The 22,708-nt window shown below is 46.0% G+C and overlaps 1 protein-coding gene across 5 annotated transcripts in view; it reads left to right on the top strand.

The window, feature by feature from the left end:
- LOC129818383 (homeobox protein cut-like 1) overlaps positions 1–22,708 on the top strand; it is a 240,202-nt gene that overhangs the window by 207,396 nt on the left and 10,098 nt on the right. For 2 of the 5 annotated variants that reach the window (XM_055874220.1, XM_055874230.1), the window contains 8 exons: positions 264–365; positions 816–905; positions 1,377–1,891; positions 2,690–3,067; positions 4,790–4,949; positions 15,055–15,354; positions 20,005–20,193; positions 22,251–22,554. In XM_055874220.1, coding sequence (XP_055730195.1) covers positions 264–365; positions 816–905; positions 1,377–1,891; positions 2,690–3,067; positions 4,790–4,949; positions 15,055–15,354; positions 20,005–20,193; positions 22,251–22,554 — 2,038 coding nt within the window. The remainder of the gene's footprint in view (positions 1–263; positions 366–815; positions 906–1,376; positions 1,892–2,689; positions 3,068–4,789; positions 4,950–15,054; positions 15,355–20,004; positions 20,194–22,250; positions 22,555–22,708) is intronic. The other 3 variants (XM_055874238.1, XM_055874246.1, XM_055874253.1) reach the window with 3 other exon arrangements.

A 22,708-nucleotide genomic window follows, 5' to 3' on the forward strand; every position in this document is an offset into this window, starting at 1 on the left:
ATTTGCAAAAATGTCTAAGCCTGTTTTCGCTTTGTCATTATGGGGTATTGTGTGTAGATTGCTGAGGATTTGTTTTTGTTTTTTTGTATCTATTTTAGAATAAGAATGTAATGTAACAAAATATGGAATAAGTCAAGGGGTCTGAATACCTTCCGAAGGTACTGTATATTAATTACCCAAAGGTTTTATCACCCCCGTTGCCTCCTGCCATCCCTCCCTTTGGTACAGTCCATTGACCCCTGACCTTTTTTGCCCTTCCCTAGGTAACATCACCACGCGGATCCGCACCTCGGAGAGTGGCTCAGATGAGGCCATCAAGTCCATCCTGGAACAGGCCAAGAGAGAGCTGCAGGTTCAGAAGGCTGGTGAGTGGCTGCTCTCTCTCTGACGGACACTACTCTACAGCAGGAGCTGGTTAGATGTTCTATCTATTGATAGAGCTAAAATAATTGACCTCAACCCAACTTCAACCCTGCTGTATAGTTGTCTGATGCTTCTTGTCTGACCCTCATACCACACTGCATGCCCCTTGTACAGAAATGATAGGGATGGTGGGTATTTGCAGTATAAAGAGTTTCCTTCCCAGTGTTTTGACCTCATGCAGCCTGTAAAGTGGATGAGCATACAGAAGGATGTGATGTGGTTGACTCAAGCTTTCTCCATTTGTATCTTATTGGTCATACAATTATTCCTAAATTTCCAATGCCATAACTAATGCCAAACCGTGCTAGTGACTGCCCCATACACTGCCTTTAGAATGTCTAAGAGATGTCCCTCGTGCTAACCCCCTCTTGACGCCATGCCACCCACTACAGATGGTGTGGAGGACAGACAGCGACGACAGACAGGTTACCCCCGGGGCATGGGCAACTATTTTGCAAAATATGCACAAAGTCTCAGACTCGGTGAGGAATGGATTTAACCTTACACACTGTGTGGCCCCACACGGGAATATACAAACCAAGTACAGACTGCAAGACCACCTTTTTCTGTCAGGGAGGGAGAAAAAATTTCCTTGACCGTCCATGTCTTAAATCTAGGGATATGGTTCTACTAGGGAGCAGTTATTTTAGCCTCAAATACATTAGAAAGACAAATGTGGCTGTATTGAAATTCTTAAGTGATGGACTGTTATTGTATAAATGATCAAGCACTTAGAATATGTTTATAAGACTTCATAAGAAACCACTTATTTTCAAATGTTACGTTTTCCTTTTGTTTTGAACTTCAGGCATCAAACAGAAAATCCAAAACCTCACAGAATTCTTCTCTACTTCAAATAGTGTGGCCATGGAGCGTCATCTGAGTTTGAGTGCAGATGGCGTTCGTAGCCTTGTCTGATGATGTCTGTCTATCCTCTCTGTCTCTCCCTGCAGTAGACTCGTCCCAGCCCCCTCCCTCGTCCAGCATTGGTGGTGGTGGAGGTGGTATCGGCTCAGGTGGATCCTCCAGCTCAGACGAGACCATCCGCTCCATCCTAGAGCAGGCCAGGAGAGAGATGGAGGCCCAGCAGGCCGCCCTGGAGCCCATCCTCAAGGCCTCCTCCATGGGCCCCTCCGACCTGGCCTTGCTCTCCCCGAAACTCCTGGGCGCGCCAATCCTCCCGGCCTCCTACTCGCCCCTGGCCCTCTCCCTCAAGAAGCCCTCCAACCCCCCAACCTCCTCTCCCTCGCCCTCCTCCCTCCTGGATTTCCACTCTGCCATGGTGAAGAAGGAGGCAGGAGAGGTGGTGGGAGAAGGCGGGGGAGGAGGAGGGTTGCTAATGGATGGTGGGACCAAGCAGGGGCGAGGCTCCTGGAGGGATCAATGGTGGAGCAGTATGCACCCCGGGGGGCAGGGAGCCACGGCTAGCCTGAATGACGATGCGCGTAGTCAGGAGGACAGCAAGGAGGTACAGTAACATTAATACCACACACACTCTCTGACACACTCTCTGTCTTCATGACCTCTCTCTCACCTCTGAACCATGGTGGTCCAGCCACAATGTTCAAAATGTTTTGAGAATGTGTCATATCATTAACTCATCACTGTTCTACACTCAAGGCTCATTCCCTCTGATGGAACATATACATGCTGTTTGTGTAAGTTGTTAGCTACTTCTCCTTAAACTGCTGAGATTTGTTATGCACTACTGTCGTTTTTGTTGGTTGCCATCACTCAAATCAGCTTCTGTACACAGCCCTTGTGCAACTGAAATGTATCTGGAAAGTCGTATTAGAAGACAGAGGGCCATTGTCTATGTTCATCTGTAGCGTGCAGCTGCTCCACTCAGGACGAGGTGCTCGGAGTGCGTATGTGTCTGTGTGAGGTCCATGTCAACACCACAAACCGGATATTAGGCTCGCAGCTCTCAGAGGCAGAACATGGCCTAACCCAGCAACTCATGGGAGCTACGTTTCTTCACAACATTGAAATCATCGCCATACTCTCTCCCCCCTATCTTCTGCTCCACATACCCTCACTGGATCCATTCAATGACCGTGGCTGTGTCCTACTCCTTTATAGGGGGAAGAGAAGCCACCTACCTTCCACTCATGCCTAATCATAGCCGGCGACAGCTTGACGTTAGCGTTAGAGGTTAGCGCCCTCCCTCCCCAGTGACTGTGCCGTTAGCAATTAGCTGTTAGCCTTTAGTGGCCAGCCCCATCCCCACTTCCCCACTGACTGTGCCTCTCTGTGTCTCCGCCAGAAGCCTCCCCGGCTGGCCGGCTCATCCTCGGTGCTGGCACCCTCCTCCGTCTCCATCTCCTCCTTGGACTACTGGAAGGACTGGCCCCGGGCCGAGTCCCCGTACTCCCAGGCCAGCTCTGAGCCTGGCGGGGGCACCAAAACCCAGGGGCCGAGCCGCGCCGACACACCCCAGAGCAGTCTCTCTCCCCTAAGCTTGGGGCCTCTGGGGTCCCTGTTGACCCCCGCAGCCAAACAGGCCAAGCCTGTGGTGGCGCCGCTCACTCCTGAGCAGTACGAGTTCTACATGTACCAAGAGGTGGACACGGCCGAGCTCACGCAGCAGGTCAAAGACAAGCTGGCCAAGAACGGCATCTGCCAGCGCATCTTTGGAGAGAAGGTGTGCAAGACACCCTACCGCCCCATACCCGTGTCCTTATACTGCCTGATATACCCATCCTGCGCCAGTATAGCGTCAACTCACATCCCCCCTGTAATACTGCTCCCCTTACCTCTCTCCCTTCCTGTCATTTCCGCCCAACTGCCCTCCACCCTCAGTCAGCACATTTCAAACCTGGGTGTACTATGCTAGCTCAGCTCTCTGTTATAGTGTGTTTGCTTAATGAATCCATTCATACGTGTGTAAATAGATTTGTGTGTAAACAGGAAACCGTCACCTTTGACATAAAACATATGTGATCCTCTAAGCGTCAGTTGTCACATCCATTTAAAACACATCTAAGCCTGTGTCTCTCTCAGCAGTCAGCTAGTTAATAGCATTGGGCTGCCAACCAGGATTCCACCAACAAAAACTCCTTTATACACCCTGTTTGGTACAAACTAAAGCAGATGGTGTCAGGGTGTACAGTACAGATCTCAGTGGTTTGAAGGAATAAGTGCATGATCTCAATGCATGTGTGTTTGTAATTGGGTGATTACATGCCAGCATGTCCCGAAAATATTTTTGCTATCACAGATTGTTCTGGCAATTCTCAGATAATAACTTCATTTTGGGGGGGTGTGTTTAACATGTGTTTTACATTTGTATCACCATTTTTTGGGGGAAATCATGACGAAAGTCAAGAGGCTATTCTAGGCCATTTTTAGACATATACATGCCTCCTGTAAGACCCTTTGATCATTGAAATCGTACATGATACAGACAACATATTGGTGTCATTATACTCCTTGTAGTGTGCTCTCAAATATGGAGTATGTCTATATATGAAATACAATGTATCACATGAATTTATTCAAACAATATACTCTTCAAACACATTACATTTCCAGAGTGACTCTCTGCTACTGTTAATGATATGATCCATTTTATACATAGAAATGACATTATAGGTCATTAACCAATCACAGCCCTCCTGTAGGATTGCACATTCAGCAAATCACCAGCAGAGGGAGTTGGCTTTGAACCCATTTTCCCATTCACTGTGTTGATGGTGGTGATAAATAACTTTAAAAGTATAATGTATAATAACTTTAAAAGTAGCAGAAAGCCCACTCTGGAAATGTGATATACTTGTAGATCATATTGTTTAAAACAATATGTATAAAAATGAAGAAAGTCCAAAAAAAAAGGGTGCTTTTGAGATATTCATATTTATAGTTTTAATGTTGGATAAATTCATGAGTAACATTGTATTAACAGAATGTAGCAATATTCCATAATTTAGCGCTCACTATTAGGAGTATGTTGACACCAAGGGTTTGTCTATGTCATGTACAGATCATTGGGTCTTACCACTTTCATCATGATTTTCTCAAAAATGCTGTTACAAATGTAAAAAGCGTATAAAAACATCCTTCATCCCAATAAAGTTTCTATGTGAGAATTTCCAGAACGAAGATATTTATGGGCCATGCTGGCATGGAATTAACCAAGTGTCAATATGCAATGTACAGTAAGGACAATTGTTTCAGCTTTCTTTTTAACTCTATCCTTTTGTTTGATTACTGTAGCTAATATTATGCTTTATTCTGGCATGTGTTCTGAGCAGTGTAGTTACACATTAGTGTTGTTTTACTGTGATGGTGTGCTCAGGTATATTAAAATATTTATTGACTGACGTGTATGTGTGTCTGTCTGTCTGTGTGTGCGTGCGTGTTACAGGTGCTGGGCCTGTCTCAGGGCAGTGTGAGCGACATGCTGTCCAGGCCCAAGCCCTGGAGCAAGCTGACCCAGAAGGGCCGGGAGCCCTTCATCCGCATGCAGCTCTGGCTCAACGGAGAGCTGGGCCAGAATGTCCTGCCCTTACAGGGCCAGCCACAAGGTAAACACACACACACTGGACATGCACACCAGGCATACACATACACTGCTAGAACGTACTGCACCTACAGGGCCGACCACAAGGTACATGTATACACAGAAGAAGGAAGTCTGTACAGAATTTAAAAAAATCTAAAACATGTGTCCTGTTTGCAACAAGAAACTAAAGTATACAGAACAAAAATATTAACACAACATGTAAAGTGTTGGTCCCATGTTTCATGAGCTGAAATAAAAGATCCCAGAAATGTTCCATCGGCACAAAAAGCTTATTTCTCAAAAATATTGTGCACACATTTGTTTACATTCCTGTTAGTGAGCATTTCTCCTTTGCCAAGATAATCCATCCACCTGACAGGTGTGCCATATCAAGAAGCTGATTAAACAGCATGATCATTACACAGGTGAACCTTGTCCTGGGGACAATAAAAGAACACTCTAAAATGTGCAGTTTTGTCACACACCACAATGCCACAGATGTATCAAGTTTTGAGGGAGCGTGCAATTGGCATGCTGACTGCAGGAATGTCCACCAGAGCAGTTGACAGAAAATTGAATGTTAATTTCTCTGTCCATCCGGCCTCACAACCACAGACCACGTGTACGGCTTCGTGTGGGCGAGCAGTTTGCTGACGTCAACAGAGTGTCCCATGGTGGGTTTATGGTATGGGGTAGGCATAAGCTACAGACAACAAACACAATTGCATTTTTTCGATGGCAATTTGAATGCACAGAGATACCGTGACGAGACACAGTCCTGTCTCAAAGCTCTACAGACAATTCCTTCAACCTCATGGCTTGGTTTTTGTTCTGACATACACTGTCAACTGTAGGACCTTATATAGACAGGTGTGCCTTTCCAAATCATGTCCAATCAATTGAATTTACCACAGGTGGACTCCAATCAAGTTGTAGAAACATCTCAAGGATGATCAATGGAAACAGGAAGCACCTGGGCTCAATTTTGAGTCTCATCACAAAAGGTCTGAATACCTATGTAAATAAGGTTTGCAGAACATTTGCACATATTTACTTTAAGAATAATGGGTAAATGTTGCACAATCCAGATGTGAAAAACTCTTAGAGACTTACACAGAAAGTCTCACAACTGTAATCGCTACCAAAGGTGCTTCTACAAAGTATTGACTCAGGTGTGTGAATACTTATGTAAATTAGATATTTCTGTATTTCATTTTCAATACATTTGAAAAAAAATAAATTTAAAGTTCATTTCGTCATTATGGGATATTGTGTGTAGATGGTTGAGAGAAAAAAAACAATTGAATACAGTTTGAAATCAGGCTGTAACACAACTAAATGTGGAATAAGTCATGGGGTATGAATGCTTTCATATGCGTGTGTCTGCGTTCATGCCCATGTGTGTGCATACATCCACCTATAGTGGTTCCTGAATGAACAGTGGTTCCTCAATTAAACGTTTTGAGATGATGCTGCGGGACTTAAAGGTAATTTGTGGTTTAGTACGTTACCCTGCATCACTGCTTCATTGCTCCAGACCACTGCAAGAGGGAGTTAGAGCGTTATTATGCTTTTGGGTCCAGTGTAAAGTGTTGGTCTCAAGGCGCTAAGCTATCTCTCACCGAATGAATGGGAGATATAAACCAAATAGAAACGTATAATTGTCCACGACTTCACAATTGAACTTGAATAAACTGAATGATGAGGATGAAGAGGAAGAGGATGATTAAATTTAGAACAATAGTGTAAGAATTGCTATTCCTCTGTCCCGCACGCACACCCCAAAAAATACACATATTTTTTTGTTTCTACTTCGTCAGAAGAAGCTGTAACTGGACTGTGGCATATTACATACTAAAACTGTTACACTAAGGTTTTTATTCTAAGTGAAATTAAAATGTTAATATATATTCCATGATATTCTTAAAATATATGTGTTGACTGAATATAGGCAGCAAGTGATGTCTGCTAAATAAACAAGTTGATGGCGCAGTCATATAGCCCCGGCTACTAGGCACAGATAAAATACAACTCAAAAAAAGGTTTCACATATTTTCAAGACCTAATCTATTTAATTTATTTGTTTTATTTATTACATTTACTTGTGGAATGTTACCGAACAGATAACAACAATAGAAAGAAGCGTCTGGTGGAGCATGGAGTGAAAGGGCATTGTACTGTAAGTACGCCACAACGCTGTGGGCCAGGTGGAAATAGTTTAGCAGCCTTTCCAATAAATTTGAATACAAAAGATGCCACCCACCCTTGATGTCAATGTCAGATTTTTCTTTTCGTTGAATCTCCATTAGGATATTGGTTAGGCTACAATTAGGCTGTGGAAATGTTAGGATTATTTTACTCTTCACTCACAGTCGCTTCGTAGCCTGTGTGTGTGTCCCAGTGTGTGATCTGATTGATGGCCACTGAGAGCAGGGAGAGCCTCTGTCCTTGCCCACCGATTAAATTCTCCCCGGCTGCTGTCCTTGTATTGAAATGAAAATCTTTTCTAGCTTTTATTCTCTGTCTGGAGTATTGGGCTTAAGCACAGAGAGGGACTCATCCATCAGCCAGGGGTGTGTGTGAACTTGTCCGTCAGGTCTCCCCCACAGTCATCTGTCTGTGTCCACCTCCTGACACCACCGTCACACACACATACCTACTCGCATACATACTGTACACGCACACACACCACATACAGTACGCTCTCTCTGTTGCCTTTCTAACTCACTCTCAAACTCTCCTTGTTCCCAGTCTCAATTTCTATGCAAAAAACTGTCCCAGGAGCCGTTATCTGATTGGTTAAGGTTTGGTTAAGGTTTGGACTGGGTCAGGAAGAGCTGATCCAAGTCTGCTTTCAGAACTGAAAGAAACCGATGCCTCTTACCCAGACTCATTAAATCTAGCCTAAAATACATCTTTATCAAACGCAATAAATAATTTCAGCTAGATTCAATAAACCGTCTCATTTCGATACAACATTAAAAGGACTAGTGCAAGACTTAGCAACACCATTGAAATCAAAGGCCTGTGGCCTCCACTAATTTCTCATTAGCCAAAGCGTGATAACGTATGTGCTAGGGTGATGGGGTTTATGGGTAACGCCGCCATCCCGTCTGAGCTAGTGAGTCCCGACTGGTCGAAGCTGGAGTTAGCGACCACAGGGATTCTAATTATGACTAGCTAATTAAAGAGCGGGCGCTAGGGAAGTGTTGACTGCTAAAAGACATCCAGGAAGACCCAAGGACATTGTTGTTGCCAGCCACCGTGTTGGTGTTGTTATTGTCCCCAGGTTGATGCGAATAAAGCTACTGGCTAATCAAATTTGGGGCCTCTTTTGCATCGTAGATCAGTTAAAATGGCACTGGGGTTTTTAACGAAGATGATGAGCTTTTTTTATGCAAAGACTTTGTGGCTTTTCAAACTAGGTTAGGAGGCAATGAAGAAAGTGTTTGAAGTGTTGGTAAAGATAAGAAAGAGAACTCTTTCCGTTCTATATCCAAGCCTCTTTTGAACTTGCAAGCTCTGTTCTCGACCGTTGCTGTTTTGTCTGGCCGGTCACCTCGGGGAGTCTTCCAGCGAGACAGTGAGATTACTATCCTAGAATGCTGCACTGCCCAGTGTGTCAGGGTAGATCTGGAGTCGTCATGGCAGCTCTCTGCTGAGCAACACACAGCGACCCGCTCCACATGACGACGAGCGGACGCGACATGAGCTTAGCCAGCCTGGTGTGTGTGTGTGTGTGTGTGTGTGTGTGTGTGTGTGTGTGTGTGTGTGTGTGTGTGTGTGTGTGTGTGTGTGTGTGTGTGTTACACTCGTCCTGTGTAAACACATATCATAGCCGCGATAAAGACTGACAGTGAGTGGTTTTTGGACTTTGACTAAACCGGACTTAATTTACCCATCTTAGAAAAAGACCATACACTGCACCACCAATCCACAGTGTCTGTAGAACCATACATCACACTGATACATCTATAGATACACAACATGGATAAATATTTCCATTCCATCCACATATGCACCACCAGCATGTACGCACTTCATACACTCCGAATCTGGTAAAGGTTGATCTGTTTATAGCGTGCCAGCGCTAGCTTAGCTGACGCCAGCTCATTTGTGGTGATGAAGTGGCACCAGAGGATAGTCAGCCACGCCTCTTAATGAGCATCTAATGTGAGGGAGCGCCATGCCCTGTTTCCAGAGCTGTCACACCTTCTAGATGAGAGGAGGGGAAGCAGCTCGATGACAAACACACACAGGCCAGGGATGAGGGGGAGGCAAAGGGGGATGGGGGGGATCAGGATGAGGAGGGAGGGCATTGTGGGGGGGTTGGCGCTCTCTCTCCCGAGGGCCTCCCGCAGCTGTTGTAATCAATTACAGCATCAGAACACTGATGTATGATAATTACTATGAGCCTCCCCTCCCTCCTCTACGCTCTCTCCTCCCAGACAGACCCCCCCCCCTCTACGCTCTCTCCTCCCAGACAGACCCCCTCCCCCTCGCAGACACGCACACACACACACACACATTCATACACACGCACGCACACCCACTTATAAACACACACACACACACACAGCCTCTCTGCTGTGCAGGGCTACATCACCCCCCACCTCTTACATATATAAACACACATCCCTCTCTGTCGGCACCGGGGCAGAGGCATGATGAATTACATTTACTGGCTGTCCTACATTAAGTACCATTTCTCCATCATTTTCACCACAAATTAGCCACGACAATATATAGATTAAAGCGATGACTTTAGAACCGGAGAGGGAGATCAGGAACGCAGGGAGGGGGAAAGGGAAAGAGAGAGAGAGGGGGAGGGAGGGAGAGAAGATCAGAAATTAATGGCTTTTAAAATGGGCCCGTAGATTAGATAGAAATGTAAATGTCAGCTTGCCTGTCTGCTTAATCCAGGGCTGGCCAGAAAATTTCAAAGTACATGATGTTCTTGGGATGGGGTTTAATGGGACACTTGTTAGATATGGAGCAGGGCAAGCAGACAGGGCAGGGGAGGGGAAGGCATTTCCTGGAATAAGAGGAGAAACCCATATACTGATTTGTATTCTGTCACACACACACTCTCCCCAATAGATACAACCACAGACAAACACAATCAAAACACTTAATCGCACACACATTCTCACACACAAACACACACACTCTAAGGCAATCACGGCAGTGGGGCCCAAAGTGTGTTAAAAAAGTCCCATTTGGTGGAATATGTGACTAGGCAGTGTAATGGGCCAGGCTTTAGAAGCCCATAATGCATCTCTCACAGGACATTGTCCCAATCTGTCTCTGAGCTCTGGCAGAGGGGAGACCACACAGCCCTGTTAAATAGGACAGCCCAGATGGATGGAAGAGAAAGAGATGGAGGGAGAGAAAGAAAGAAAGAACAGAAAGAGGGAGAGACAGCTCCATTGTTTATTTACTTCATCCAAATGTATTCTCAGGAACGCATATAGAATGGCCTGTAAAATCACTGTGGGAGCGCTGTAAAAGTACCCTCTAAAAGCTGTGAAAAGTGATCAAAGGCTTTTAAAACTAACACAAGGCCATATTGTGTTAGTTTATACCTCATTGTGTGTGTCAGTGTATGCTCTTCACCAATCATATATAACGTCCTCACTGCCCTTCATTAGAACACAGCACAGTTTGCCCAGCTATAAGTAGCCCTCCCCAGGGGTGTGTGTGGAAGCTACATACAGAGTACACACCCTCCAGGTGCCTCTGTGTGTGTGTGTGTGTGTGTGTGTGTGTGTGTGTGTGTGTGTGTGTGTGTGTGTGTGTGTGTGTGTGTGTGTGTGTGTGTGTGTGTGTGTGTGTGTGTGTGTGTGTGTGTGTGTGTGTGTGTGTGTGTGTGTGTGTGTGTGTGTGTGTGTAAGGTGAAGTGTTCCCTTCCCCCTCATCTGTCTCTGCTCATCCTTTCCCCTCAGTGCTAACATGCCCTCACTCTGTCAGGAACACAGATAGATTTACTGGGAAGGGAAACATGAAGGCACACTGTTTATACCGGTGCCAGCTTTATCCCGGACACTAAGCAAGGGTCATATGACTACCGTGTTGCATGTTCAATGTTATTTCCAAACGCTTTGTCCGTATATCGGGAGTTGAGTGTTACCTCATACAGATATTTTAACTAAAAAAATTAGTTTGGGGCGAAATGTAGTGCTGCATATGCAAATGTGTGTATATATATCTAGTGTAGGCATACATTGGTATTTAAATTGGTGCCACAGTACAGTATCTTTGGAACTAAAAGGCTTTGGTTGCAGTTGAACAGGGCCAGTCATGGAGTAATGTGTTTATCTAAAAGCCAGCGAAAGCCGTTTTAGGTATTTTTAGTGTCACCAGTGTCAGAGTTAAAAGCAGCAAGCAGCTGTACGTCCAGATGCAGCTATCTCTCTCTTTCTCTCTCTCCCTCATCCACTCTACTATCAATCCATCTTCTGGCGTGAAGACAAAACAGAGTGCCCTGTGAGAGAAAGCAGAAAACATTGCTCCCTCCCCTCCCTCCCTCCATCCCTCCATCCCTCCATCCCACCCTCCCTCCTTCCCCCAGTGCAATGTCCCCCTGGGGGCTACTGGGGTAGTGACATGGCTGGGCTGTGGGTCACTGGCACCATGTCACAGGACAACCTGTCATGTGGAGAACCCCACCCATCCCTAGTCCCTCCCTCCCTCCCCTGTTCCCCTCTCGTCCCCCTCGCGCCACGCTTCCAGATAAAATGTCACCAGTAGGCTTAGCAAGCCGGGCGGGAGATGCGAGCTGACTGCTTCCCTCCTCCACACACCCAGACACACACCCACATACTCCCCCCTCAGCTGTTTCCCCCAGCACGGCAGGGAGGTAATCACTAGTGACGGCTCCCCTCGGCTGCTCACTTTAGGGCCGCAGCCAGCCGCGCACACACAGAGACACACAGCTCATGCACATACCCTCACACAAATACGCATAACATGCACATGCACATGCACACACACCCTCACGCTCACCCCGCACATACGCGTGCTCACCACACAAACACAGCATACACATACCCCACACATGCACACATACACCCTGCCAAACAGGGTGGGCAGAGAGAGGGAAGAAGGGAGAATGGAGGAAGAGAGAGAGCGGGAGCTTCATTGGAGCCTCTGACTCATCAAAATAAGTAATTGTTTTCCTAGACTTCAGAAATCATTTTAGCAAACAACTGAAGCCTCCCTCCTGGCATCGGCTGGGGATAACTGATGAGTTGTCCCTCCTGTGCTGTGCTGTCAGCCAGGCACAATGTAGTGTAGGATACCCCTCTCACTGTAGGACTATGTCTGTCTGCTCTATCCGCTACCCTCTCCACAGAGCAGGACAGGAGAAAGTCCTAGTATCGCACACACACACACACACACACATATACAGTTGAAGTCGGAAGTTTACATACACTTAAGTTGGAGTCATTAAAACTCGTTTTTCATCCACTCCACAAATTTCTTGTTAACAAACTATAGTTTTGGCAAGTTGATTGGGACTACTATCTACTTTGTGCATGACACAAGCAATTTTTCCAACAATTGTTTACAGACAGATTATTTAACTTATAATTCACTGTATCACAATTCCAGTGGGTCAGAAGTTTACATACACTAAGTTGACTGTGCCTTTAAACAGCTTGGAAAATTCCTGAAAATGATGTTATGGCTTTAGAAGCTTCTGATAGGCTAATTGACATAATTTGAGGCAATTGGAGGTGAACCTGTGGATATATTTCAAGGCCTACCTTCAAACGCAGTGCTTCTTTGCTTGGGAAAATCAAAAGAAATCAGCCAAGACCTCAGAAAAAAATTGTAGACCTGCACAAGTCTGGTTCATCCTTGGGAGCAATTTCCAAACGCCTGAAGGTACCACGTTCATCTGTACAAACAATAGTACGCAAGTATTAACACAATGGGACCACGCAGCCGTCATACCGCTCAGGAAGGAGACTCATTCTGTCTCCTAGAGATGAACTTACTTTGGTGCGAAAAGTGCAAATCAATCCCAGAACAGCAGCAAAGGACCTTGTGAAGATGCTGGAAGAAACAGGTACAAAAGTATCTATATCCACAGTAAAACGAGTCCTATCTTGACATAACCTGAAAGGCCGCTCAGCAAGGAAGAAGCCACTGCTCCAAAACCGCCATATAAAAGCCAGACTACGGTTTGCAACTGCACATGGGGACAACGATCGTATTTTTTGGAGAAATGTCCTCTGGTCTAATGAAACAAAAATAGAACTGTTTGGCAACAATGACCATTGTTATGTTTGGAGGAAGAAGGGGGAGGCTTGAAACCGAAGAACACCATCCCAACCGTGAAGCACGGGGGTGGCAGCATCATGTTGTGGGGGTGCTTTGCTACAGGAGGTACTGGTGCACTTCACAAAATAGATGGCATTGTGAGGAAGGAAAATGATGTGGATATATTGAAGCAACATCTCAAGACATCAGTCAGGAAGTTAAAGCTTGGTCGCAAATGAGTCTTCCAAATGGACTATGACCCAAAGCATACTTCCAAAGTTGTGGCAAAATGGCTTACCAAAGTTGTGGCAATACCTCAACAAAGTCATGGTATTGGAGTGGCCATGTCAAAGCCCTGACCTCAATCCTATAGAAAATCTGTTGGCAGAACTGAAAAAGCGTGTGTGAGCAAGGAGGCCTACAAACCTACACCAGCTCTGTCAGGAGGAATGGGCCAAAATTCACCCAACTTATTGTTGGAAGCTTGTGGAAGGCTACCCGAAACGTTTGACCCAAGTTAAACAATTTAAAGGCAATGCTACCAAATACTAATTGAGTGTATGTAAACTTCTGACCCACTGGGAATGTGATGAAAGAATAAAATATGAAATAAATTATTCTCTCTACTATTATTCTGACATTTCACATTCTTAAAATAAAGTGTTGATCCTAACTGACCTAAGACAGGGAATTTTTACTGGGATTAAATGTCAGGAATTGGGAAAAACTGAGTTGAAATGTATTTGGCTAAGGTGTATGTAAACTTCCGACTTCAACTGTAGCTACACACACGTCAGGGTACACAACATCCTTCCTTTTTGTAGTCACGGGCCTTGGAGTGCCAAGACGAGCGTGTTGGACATGCTCACATCATCAGCACTGAAATGTGACTGACAAGTCCATTTTAATTCACGTCAGATGCTTTATGTTCAAGTTGATTTACTGTAAAGCACGCTGCTTGAGCAGAATCATAAATCTCACTAAGAACGCATACAGCCAACATGTACACACGTATCTGATCTACTGACAGGCGCTTTCCCGTCAAAGCAACTCAACGTGCACTTTTCCTACTGAGGCGCAGAGGAAGAAAATTGCACATGCAGTGATTTTCTACTCAACTGCTCCACGTTCTCGCTCCCTCCTCTCTCTCTCTCTCTCTCTCTCTCTCTCTCTCTCTCTCTCTCTCTCTCTCTCTCTCTCTCTCTCTCTCTCTCTCTCTCTCTCTCTCTCTCTCTCTCTCTCTCTCTCTCTCTCTCTCTCTCTCTCTCTCTCTCTCTCTCTCTCTCTCTCTCTCTCTCTCTCTCTCCCCCTCTCTGTTCATATCTGACAGACTGCTGTCTCATGGGGAGAGTTGATTGTCCGTGCAATGGGCCATCACACAGCCATTGGGTAGAGGGAGGGGAGTGGGAGGGGGAGCTGGTGGAGATGACAGAATCACAGCGACAAGTTAGCGCCAATCATTCTGTCTGTGTGTGCATGCTGGAATGACTGCTTGTTTGATGGAGCATTGGAGCAGAGTACATGTAGCCCATAGAGTTAGCTAGAGACTAGCTTATAGACAGAATGAGTACTAATGTTGTAGTGGCACTAATGTAGTTGTTGGAAATACAGTAAAAACCTCATCATACTGAGTTGCTTGTGATTAGAGAATAACTTGGGTCCCAATTCAATCAATTGCAGATTGAGAGTCCCCCCTCCTGAGGGTTTACATTTTTTATATAAATTGGGATTGTTGTGTTTGTTGTGTTGCTATTGAAATGTGCAAATTTTGAGTGTCCCCCCCCCCCCAAAATTAACTTGTCTGTTTTTAACTGCCTGTCTCTCTCTGACCGTTGGTTCTTTCTCTCATGTCTCCACAGAAAACACCCCAAAGACCTCAGCCAGCTGCAGCCCGGCCCCGGAGTCCCCCCTCAGCTCAGCCGAGGAGTCCGTGAAGAGCCTTGGGGAGCAGGGGGGAGGAGGAGGAGGATGTGGAGGAGGATCATCCCAGGTCCCCCCCAGAGAGCCCAGCGAGCCCTCTGAGTCCCAGCCCGGCACGCCACTGCCCGTCCCCGGCCACTCAGGTCTCAGCATCCAGGAGATGGTGGCCATGTCCCCAGAGCTGGACACCTATGTCATCACCAAGAAGGTCAAGGAGGTGCTGACCGACAACAACCTCGGTGAGTTGGAGTGGCGTTATCATACCACTCTGGTCTTGTCTTTCAACAGTCACTACTTCAAGTCTTCTTTTCCAATTGATCAGCACAACAAAGCATTCAGTTCCCCCCCTTCTCCCCCGAGTTGCGCAACTCGCCTTATTCACCTCGTCTGCTACTAATGTGTCTAGCACCCACCTGGGTGATGCCACGGCAGCCATTTTGTGCCAGAGCATTCACCAGTGACCGCACATGAGCTATCGCAGTGGAGAGGTGAGGAGCGATTGTTACATTGTGCCAATGCTACTGTGTAATCCTCGCCAAGAAGCACAAACTCCTAACAAGCTTTTCTCCCCTCCCACTGATAATAATTTGTTTAGATTAGAGTTGCAACACATTAAACTAATAATGTTGGGCTGGGTTCGGTGCATGTGTCATCATTGTACACAGTATCTCCGCTCCAGAACGGGGAAATGCTCTTTACCCCACCAGCGTCACACTGGGCTGCTAAGGCAGACAGGATTAAACCAGTTGCCATGTTCCACAAGCTGGCCAGCTAGCTCGTTAGTAGTTCCCTCAGCTAAAATTAACCAGCCCAACTATCAACTCACACAGCAAAGGAACAGAGAGCACAGTTTACACACTGTCCTGGGAGGACCCAAATTTGGAGTTAGCTTCTATCACAGCCTGTGTAGCAGCACTATTGGGATGTGGTCGTGCTTCAAGACTAAGTGTTTCCTGGTTAGCCTCTGAGCCAGTTGGATAACTTGGGTCACTTATCTGTTGAACATTGAGTTACAGTATGGTAGATACTATCAGATGATACTAGGCAGATTAATATTGGGACAAAGCCTTGTTGTCATAGGGCTGCGCTCCACCTCGTTCCCAGACCTCTCAATTAGTCCCACAGAGAAGAGCTCCCTCCATCTGTTCCGTAGACCTAGCCACAGCTCACCTCCTCCTCCTCTCCCCTGTCAGGGCAGTGAGGCGGCCAGGGCCAGTGATGGATGGTGTCATTTAGCAGCTCCCTTCAGCCAAACTCCCATGTCTGTCAACTACTGTAGCACTGCACCCTCTTGGCTGGGTTGTTGTAAAATGCAATGTTTTCACTTCCTCACCTTAATATTTAAAGGTAATACAAATAGTAATGTGTATAGCCTAGTCACTCTTCTACCTTATATAGTTCACTCCTTGATATCGGTAAGGCAATCAACAATGTAGGTATCCATTTTGGTGTGGCACTCTATTGGGTGATTTAGGAGCATGATTTCTTAGCTTTGTAATTCACATGTTTTGAGATTCACACCGACATAGATGATGCACACAGCCAAATCAGATTTTTTTAATAGGACTCGAAGTGATGGGTGCAAATGTGGCCAATCATTGTGATTTTTGGGCACAAAGGATGCCTCTCGATGAACATGTTTGCGCCTGCTGCTTGTACCCAAATCTAATCTTTTTTTAGTGGCACATTATATTAGCTGGTGGTCAATAATGTATTTTCTTAGGTCCTTTGATTTATGGCGTCGGAATTGTGTGATTTGATTTAGACCTTAATGGTTCATTAAGAATAGATGAACAAGTTCATCCCTTGTACTTGACTTTACTTTCATACACAGGCTGAGCTCCACAGGGCTGCTGTGTGCATCACTGCATCCAATTGCAATAAGAACAGGGCTTGAGGTGTGTGTGTCTGTGTGTAATGTTTCTGTGTGTGTGTACTATAAGAGAGAATGTGTGTGTTCGGCGCAAAACAAAGCCCTGTCGTAGTCAGTGAGAGAAGGAAATAGTGAAGCAGCCCTTCCATCTCCGTGCAACACACGCACACACACACCCCAAGAGATTCTCTCAGCGGGACTGGCGTCACCTGTTCTGTCTCCCAGCCTCATGCTGTCTACTCATCCACTTCCCTTTAGAGGAACTGCTCCCCAAATCCCAGCGCCTTTCAGTAGCGCTTCACATCTCTGCCTCTCTCTCTCACCGCCACGCTGCCTGCCTGCGTTTGTTCAGCTGCCCCAACGCTCAGCTCCCCGGCATGAAACACTGTGAGAAGCACTGTGAAGAGCAACACCACCCTCCCTCCTCGCTGCCAAAGGCATGTTTGAGGGGTCCCCTGGGACATAGTGTGGGGAAATGTAGCTCCGCAGCGCTCTGTGTGAGAGCTCGCCAGCTTTGAAGCCTTTCAAGAACCTGAGGTTCTGCTGTGGTGAATGTTTATGCTGCGAACCGAGAGAGAGGCCTTGGTTGTTGTTTTTTATTTATTTATGTGAATCCAGACCTTTTTTTAATGCCTTTAAAACAACTCAGGCACTCAAACGCAAGTCAAAGACTATTTAAACTGTCTCTTCTCTGATTGAAGTCAGCCACAGTTGCAGCAGACTAAACGCTGCCAACTTCTGATGGCAAGTTTTCAATGCCGCCCTGCCCTGTACCTTGGAAACTTAAAGGACATGTAATGTTGATGTGTGTTCGTGCGTGGAATTCAAGTTTATTCCAATAGCAAGCAAAAGGAAAAAAAGGTGAGTTGAATGTTGACAATAGCTTTCCAGATAACAGTTTTGTAATGTTACCCGTAATGTTACCCGTAATGTTACCCGTAATGTTACCCGTAATGTTACCCGTAATGTTACCCGTATTGTTACCCTAATATTTGAGTGTCCAGTTTTCTGTTAGTTAGGGGAGCATTCTAACTATGTTAGCAAAAACCTTAAGATAACCTTTTTAACGTGTTTTGGTGATAGAGTTAGAACATTCCCTTAAAGTCAACAGAACTTATATACGCTGAACAAAAATATAAACTCAACATGTAAAGTGTTGGTCCCATGTTTCATGAGCTGAAATAAAAAATCCCAGAAATGTTGTTTACATCCCTGTTAGTGAGCATTTCTCCTTTGCCAAGATAATCCATCCACCTGACAGATGTGGAATATCAAGAATCTGATTAAACAGCATGATCTTTACACAGGTGCACAATGTGCTGGGGACAATAAAAGGCCACTTTAAAATGTGCAGTTTTGTCACACAACACATACAGCCCTTTTAGTGGGGGAAAACTAATTCTGATTTGGTGGGCCTGGCTCCCCAGTGGGTGGGTCTGTGCCATCCAAGACCCACCCATGGCTTCACCCGCCCAGTCATGTGAAATCCATAGATTAGGGCCTAATGAATTTATTTAAAGTGTCTGCGTTTATATTTTTGTTCAGTATGGAAAGTGGTTGCAATGTTCTCAGAATACAATATGACATTAACATATATTGCTAAGAATGTGAGAGTAGGGTGACTCCCCTAGTAGGTATCGAACCCCTAACCACTGTGCCAACAAAGGATGGGCCAGTATATTTAGGCTCTGTCCAGAAGTAACCCCTAACAACTTGATAGGTGTAAGCAATAGTGTAAATGCTTTAAAAAAATAAATCTCAGTTCTGTTAAAAGTACACTCAAGGAAATAATTTATTGATCATAGTGATTCATGAGAGTCATTAAAACAGGTAATATACCCCACCAACCTTTAAACAACTATACAGAAAGCCCTTCAGTTGTTGAAATGGGCTAAATCAATGATGAGAAGAGTCAGATGAACTTATACATGATATGGTGGCATTATACAGGACAGGGTGGCATTATACAGGACAGGGTGGCATTATACAGGACAGGGTGGCATTGTACAGGACAGGGTGGCATAGCAGGAAGATCGGAGTGTGAACCTAGAGGTTGTGAGGACATGTTGAATAATAATTACTGTATAAATGAACATGCACAATGTAATCATATATGTCACATATGGAAGTTGAAAACACAATGTCAAAAGCACTGTGTGTGTGAGTATCCCTAACATTGCCAACAGACAAAGAGCTGTGAATGGATCAGTGGTTCTCAGGGCCTTGTTTGGCTCTGCAAAGGTAACAAGACGTGATGTGTAATAAATGTTTCTTTGGACACATAAATGAACATTTTGTGTTTGGTGGGATATAGTGGAATATTCTCGTAACCCTCAGAAAACACATGGGCCTCCCGAGTGGCGCAGCGATCTAAGGCACTGCATCGCAGGGCTTGAGGTGTCACTACAGACCCGGTTTCGATCCCAGCCTGTGTCACAGCCGGCTGTGACTGGGAGACCCATGAGGCAGCGCACAATTGGCACAGCGTCGTTCGGGTAAGGGGAGGGCTGTCCTTGTCCCATCGCACTCTCGCGACTCCTTGTGGCGGGGCGGGTCGGACGCCTGCAAGCTAACTTCGGTCGCCAGTTGTACGGTGTTTCCTCCGACACATTGGTGCTTCTGGGTTAAACTCGCAGTTTAACTGTCAAGAAGCAGTGCGGCTTGGCAGTGTCGTGTTTTGCAGGACGCATGGCTCTCGACCTTCACCTCCCCTCTCAAGTTGCAGCGATGGGACAAGACTGTAACTTCCATTTGGATATCGAAAAGGTGTAAAAGTTTTTTAAAAATCAATAAAATGAAAAACAACTGGACACATGAATGCTTGTTGTTAACTGAGTCATATCAGGCACTGTTTAAGAGTTGTACGCTCTTCTTACAAATATTGCTCTATCCATACTTCAGGCGACGTGGTCTACTGATTCTAGTTGCCTTTTAGTGAGGGTCCTCTCTGTCCTTCTCTGAGTTGTGAATCTAACCCCCTCCTCTCTTTCTCTTTCTGATCCCCCCCCCCCCCCAGGTCAGCGTCTGTTTGGGGAAACCATCCTGGGTCTGACTCAGGGCTCGGTGTCTGACCTGCTGGCGAGGCCCAAGCCCTGGCACAAGCTCAGCCTGAAGGGACGCGAGCCCTTCGTCCGCATGCAGCTCTGGCTCCAGGACCCGCGCAACGTGGAGAAACTCATGGACATGAAACGCATGGAGAAGAAAGGTACTCCTTTTTCCTTTCCATCTCTCTGTTTCTTTTTACCTCCCTCTCTACCTCACCTCTGTAACCTAGCCCCTTATCCTTTTACACATCTGAATCTAAAATGGTTAAAGCCAATGGCATTTTCCCCGCCTGGCACTCTGAAAGGCAGAATTTGTGCCACGTTGTCCTTGGATGGGATTTAGAGTTAGGCATGAGTCTGTCCTTCATGTCCTATGTCCTTGCTTTCAAGACAGAGACTAGGATAGAGAGAACACTGATGTAGCTACAAGCTAGCTACCTCCATAGGCCATGTTTCTACCCACCAACATCTGTCCCTGCACCCCTCCCTGGGAGTGTACCATCCCTCAAGGCCGCCAGGCAACCATCCTAAACACTGGGGCTTGAAGTAGAGAGAATAAAGTAAAACAAGATGGCAAGAGAGAACGAGATGGAGTGAGAGGACGAGCTAGCGAACAAGGGGGAGGGACAGAGAGGAAGAAGAGCATGGGGGGGCATTTCTGATTGCTCTTTTTCCTCCTCTAATAGCCCAGATGTGTCCCCGGGCTGCCGAGTCAAACAGCACATGCCCAGTGCTCCTGGTTAAAAAGAAAAGGGGGTGGAGACGTGTGTGTGTGTGTGTGTGTGTGTGTGTGTGTGTGTGTGTGTGTGTGTGTGTGTGTGTGTGTGTGTGTGTGTGTCGGAGGGGTGGGGGATATGTGTTTCTCAGCGCTGTCGAGATCAATCTGGGCACGAGACGTCAACGCTCTCATCAGACATGACGGGCCCCAGTCTCTCCAGGGCCTGCTTATTCAAAGTCCAATGCACTCATCAGAGCCCTCTTTTCTCCCCTTCCCGCTCTCCACTCCCCCCCCCCCCCCCCCCCCCCCCCTCTCCATAAGCAAAGTGAACATTCTTGGAGTGATTAGGCCATTAACACTTCTCCCGGGGTAAAAGTGGCATATATTGGTCCTCCGTTGGGGCTGGGGCTGACGCTAGGCTGGTTATGAGTCAAAGCCCAGTCTGGCGAAGTGTGTTGGGTAGCGTTACCGTAGCAAAGCACGGAGGATAACTGCAGGGAGACTCCTCATTAGCCTGATAACGCTACGGCCTGGATGCTCTTTTCCCTGCCTAACCCCCCGACCAGGCGACAGGGACTTCTGCTCATAACACAGCTATGGCTACGGGGTTTTGCACTCTGTATGCATGATGATAATGATGTGTGTTTTATATAGTGCTTTTTGTTAGGTCTAAAAGCACTTAAAATTGTATGGTCAAATGTGGTCAAATGATAGGGCGGCTGATATGGATGGTTGTTAAGGCGTAATGGAAGCTCTGTTTCCCCTTAACAGATTATCTTGTATAAACTTAACACTAACCCAGTCCTCTCCTCACTATAACCAATTTGGAGGTAAAAAAAAAACAAGCCTGACCTATCACCACTTAAGTAAACTTGTCATACATCTCAAGCTAAAAGGTAACAGGTTAGCCAATAGCCATTAACCATTATCATGTTGAAGCTAGCATCTTAAATGTACAGTCATGGAGCCTTTTGTTTAGATTATTAAGAGTTGCTGCTATATATATGAAGACATATCATAAATAATGTTTATATTTTGGTCCATAATGTGACTTATCTGTTACTTCCATGTCACACATGCCATGTGAACATGTTTAAACTATCAAGCAGGTCTCAAGAGGAGTCGAACAGTCAATTTCCTCTTTCAATTGTTCTTTATAGATGGGAATCTGTCTCCTGAGAATGTGTATGGTAATACTGCCCCCTGGTGGCAATGTTTATCTTTGATTTTGTGACTCTTGTATTAGTGTATTTAGCTACACCTGTGAACCTTATAAAAGATCCCATCCACATTTGTTGAATGCTGTAGTATTTCAGTTGCTGATGGCAGATATCATGTTGTCATGTTGCTTGTGTGAATTTAAAGAGGAATTGAAAGCCCTGTCAGGCAAGTCTACATGGAGTTTACATGGCATCCTCGTACTATAGTTAACCCTTCCATCTATCTCTGTAGAGGGCTCATATATTTTCAACCCTTTGCCCTCCCGTCTCTCCCCGCCAGCGTACATGAAGCGGCGCCACAGCTCTGTGAGCGAGAGCCAGACGGCGGACAGCGGGGGCCTGTCAGGGGGAGACTTCAGCCAGGGGGGCAGCCCCCAGCATGGCCTCGGCCACCACCTGCACCAGCAGCAGCCTCCCCAGCAGCACCTGAAGAAGGCCCGTGTGGTGCTGGCCCCTGAGGAGAAGGAGGCCCTGAAGAGGGCCTACCAGCAGAAGCCCTACCCCTCGCCCAAGACCATTGAGGAGCTGGCCTCACAGCTCAATCTCAAAACCAGCACCGTCATCAACTGGTTCCACAACTATAGGTGGGTGGAGAGAAACAGGGGGAGAAGGCTGGGAATGGATGCAGACCTGGGTCTAAATGGTTATTTTAAAATTCAAAATACTTGCCTTTTGCTGTGTCTGTGTCTGTGTCTGACTGAGGGATGTTGGGGTTCCTCTGCTCTCTTTCTCTCTGGC

This window comes from Salvelinus fontinalis, chromosome 2 (assembly GCF_029448725.1).
Source record: "Salvelinus fontinalis isolate EN_2023a chromosome 2, ASM2944872v1, whole genome shotgun sequence".
Lineage (NCBI taxonomy): Eukaryota > Metazoa > Chordata > Actinopteri > Salmoniformes > Salmonidae > Salvelinus > Salvelinus fontinalis.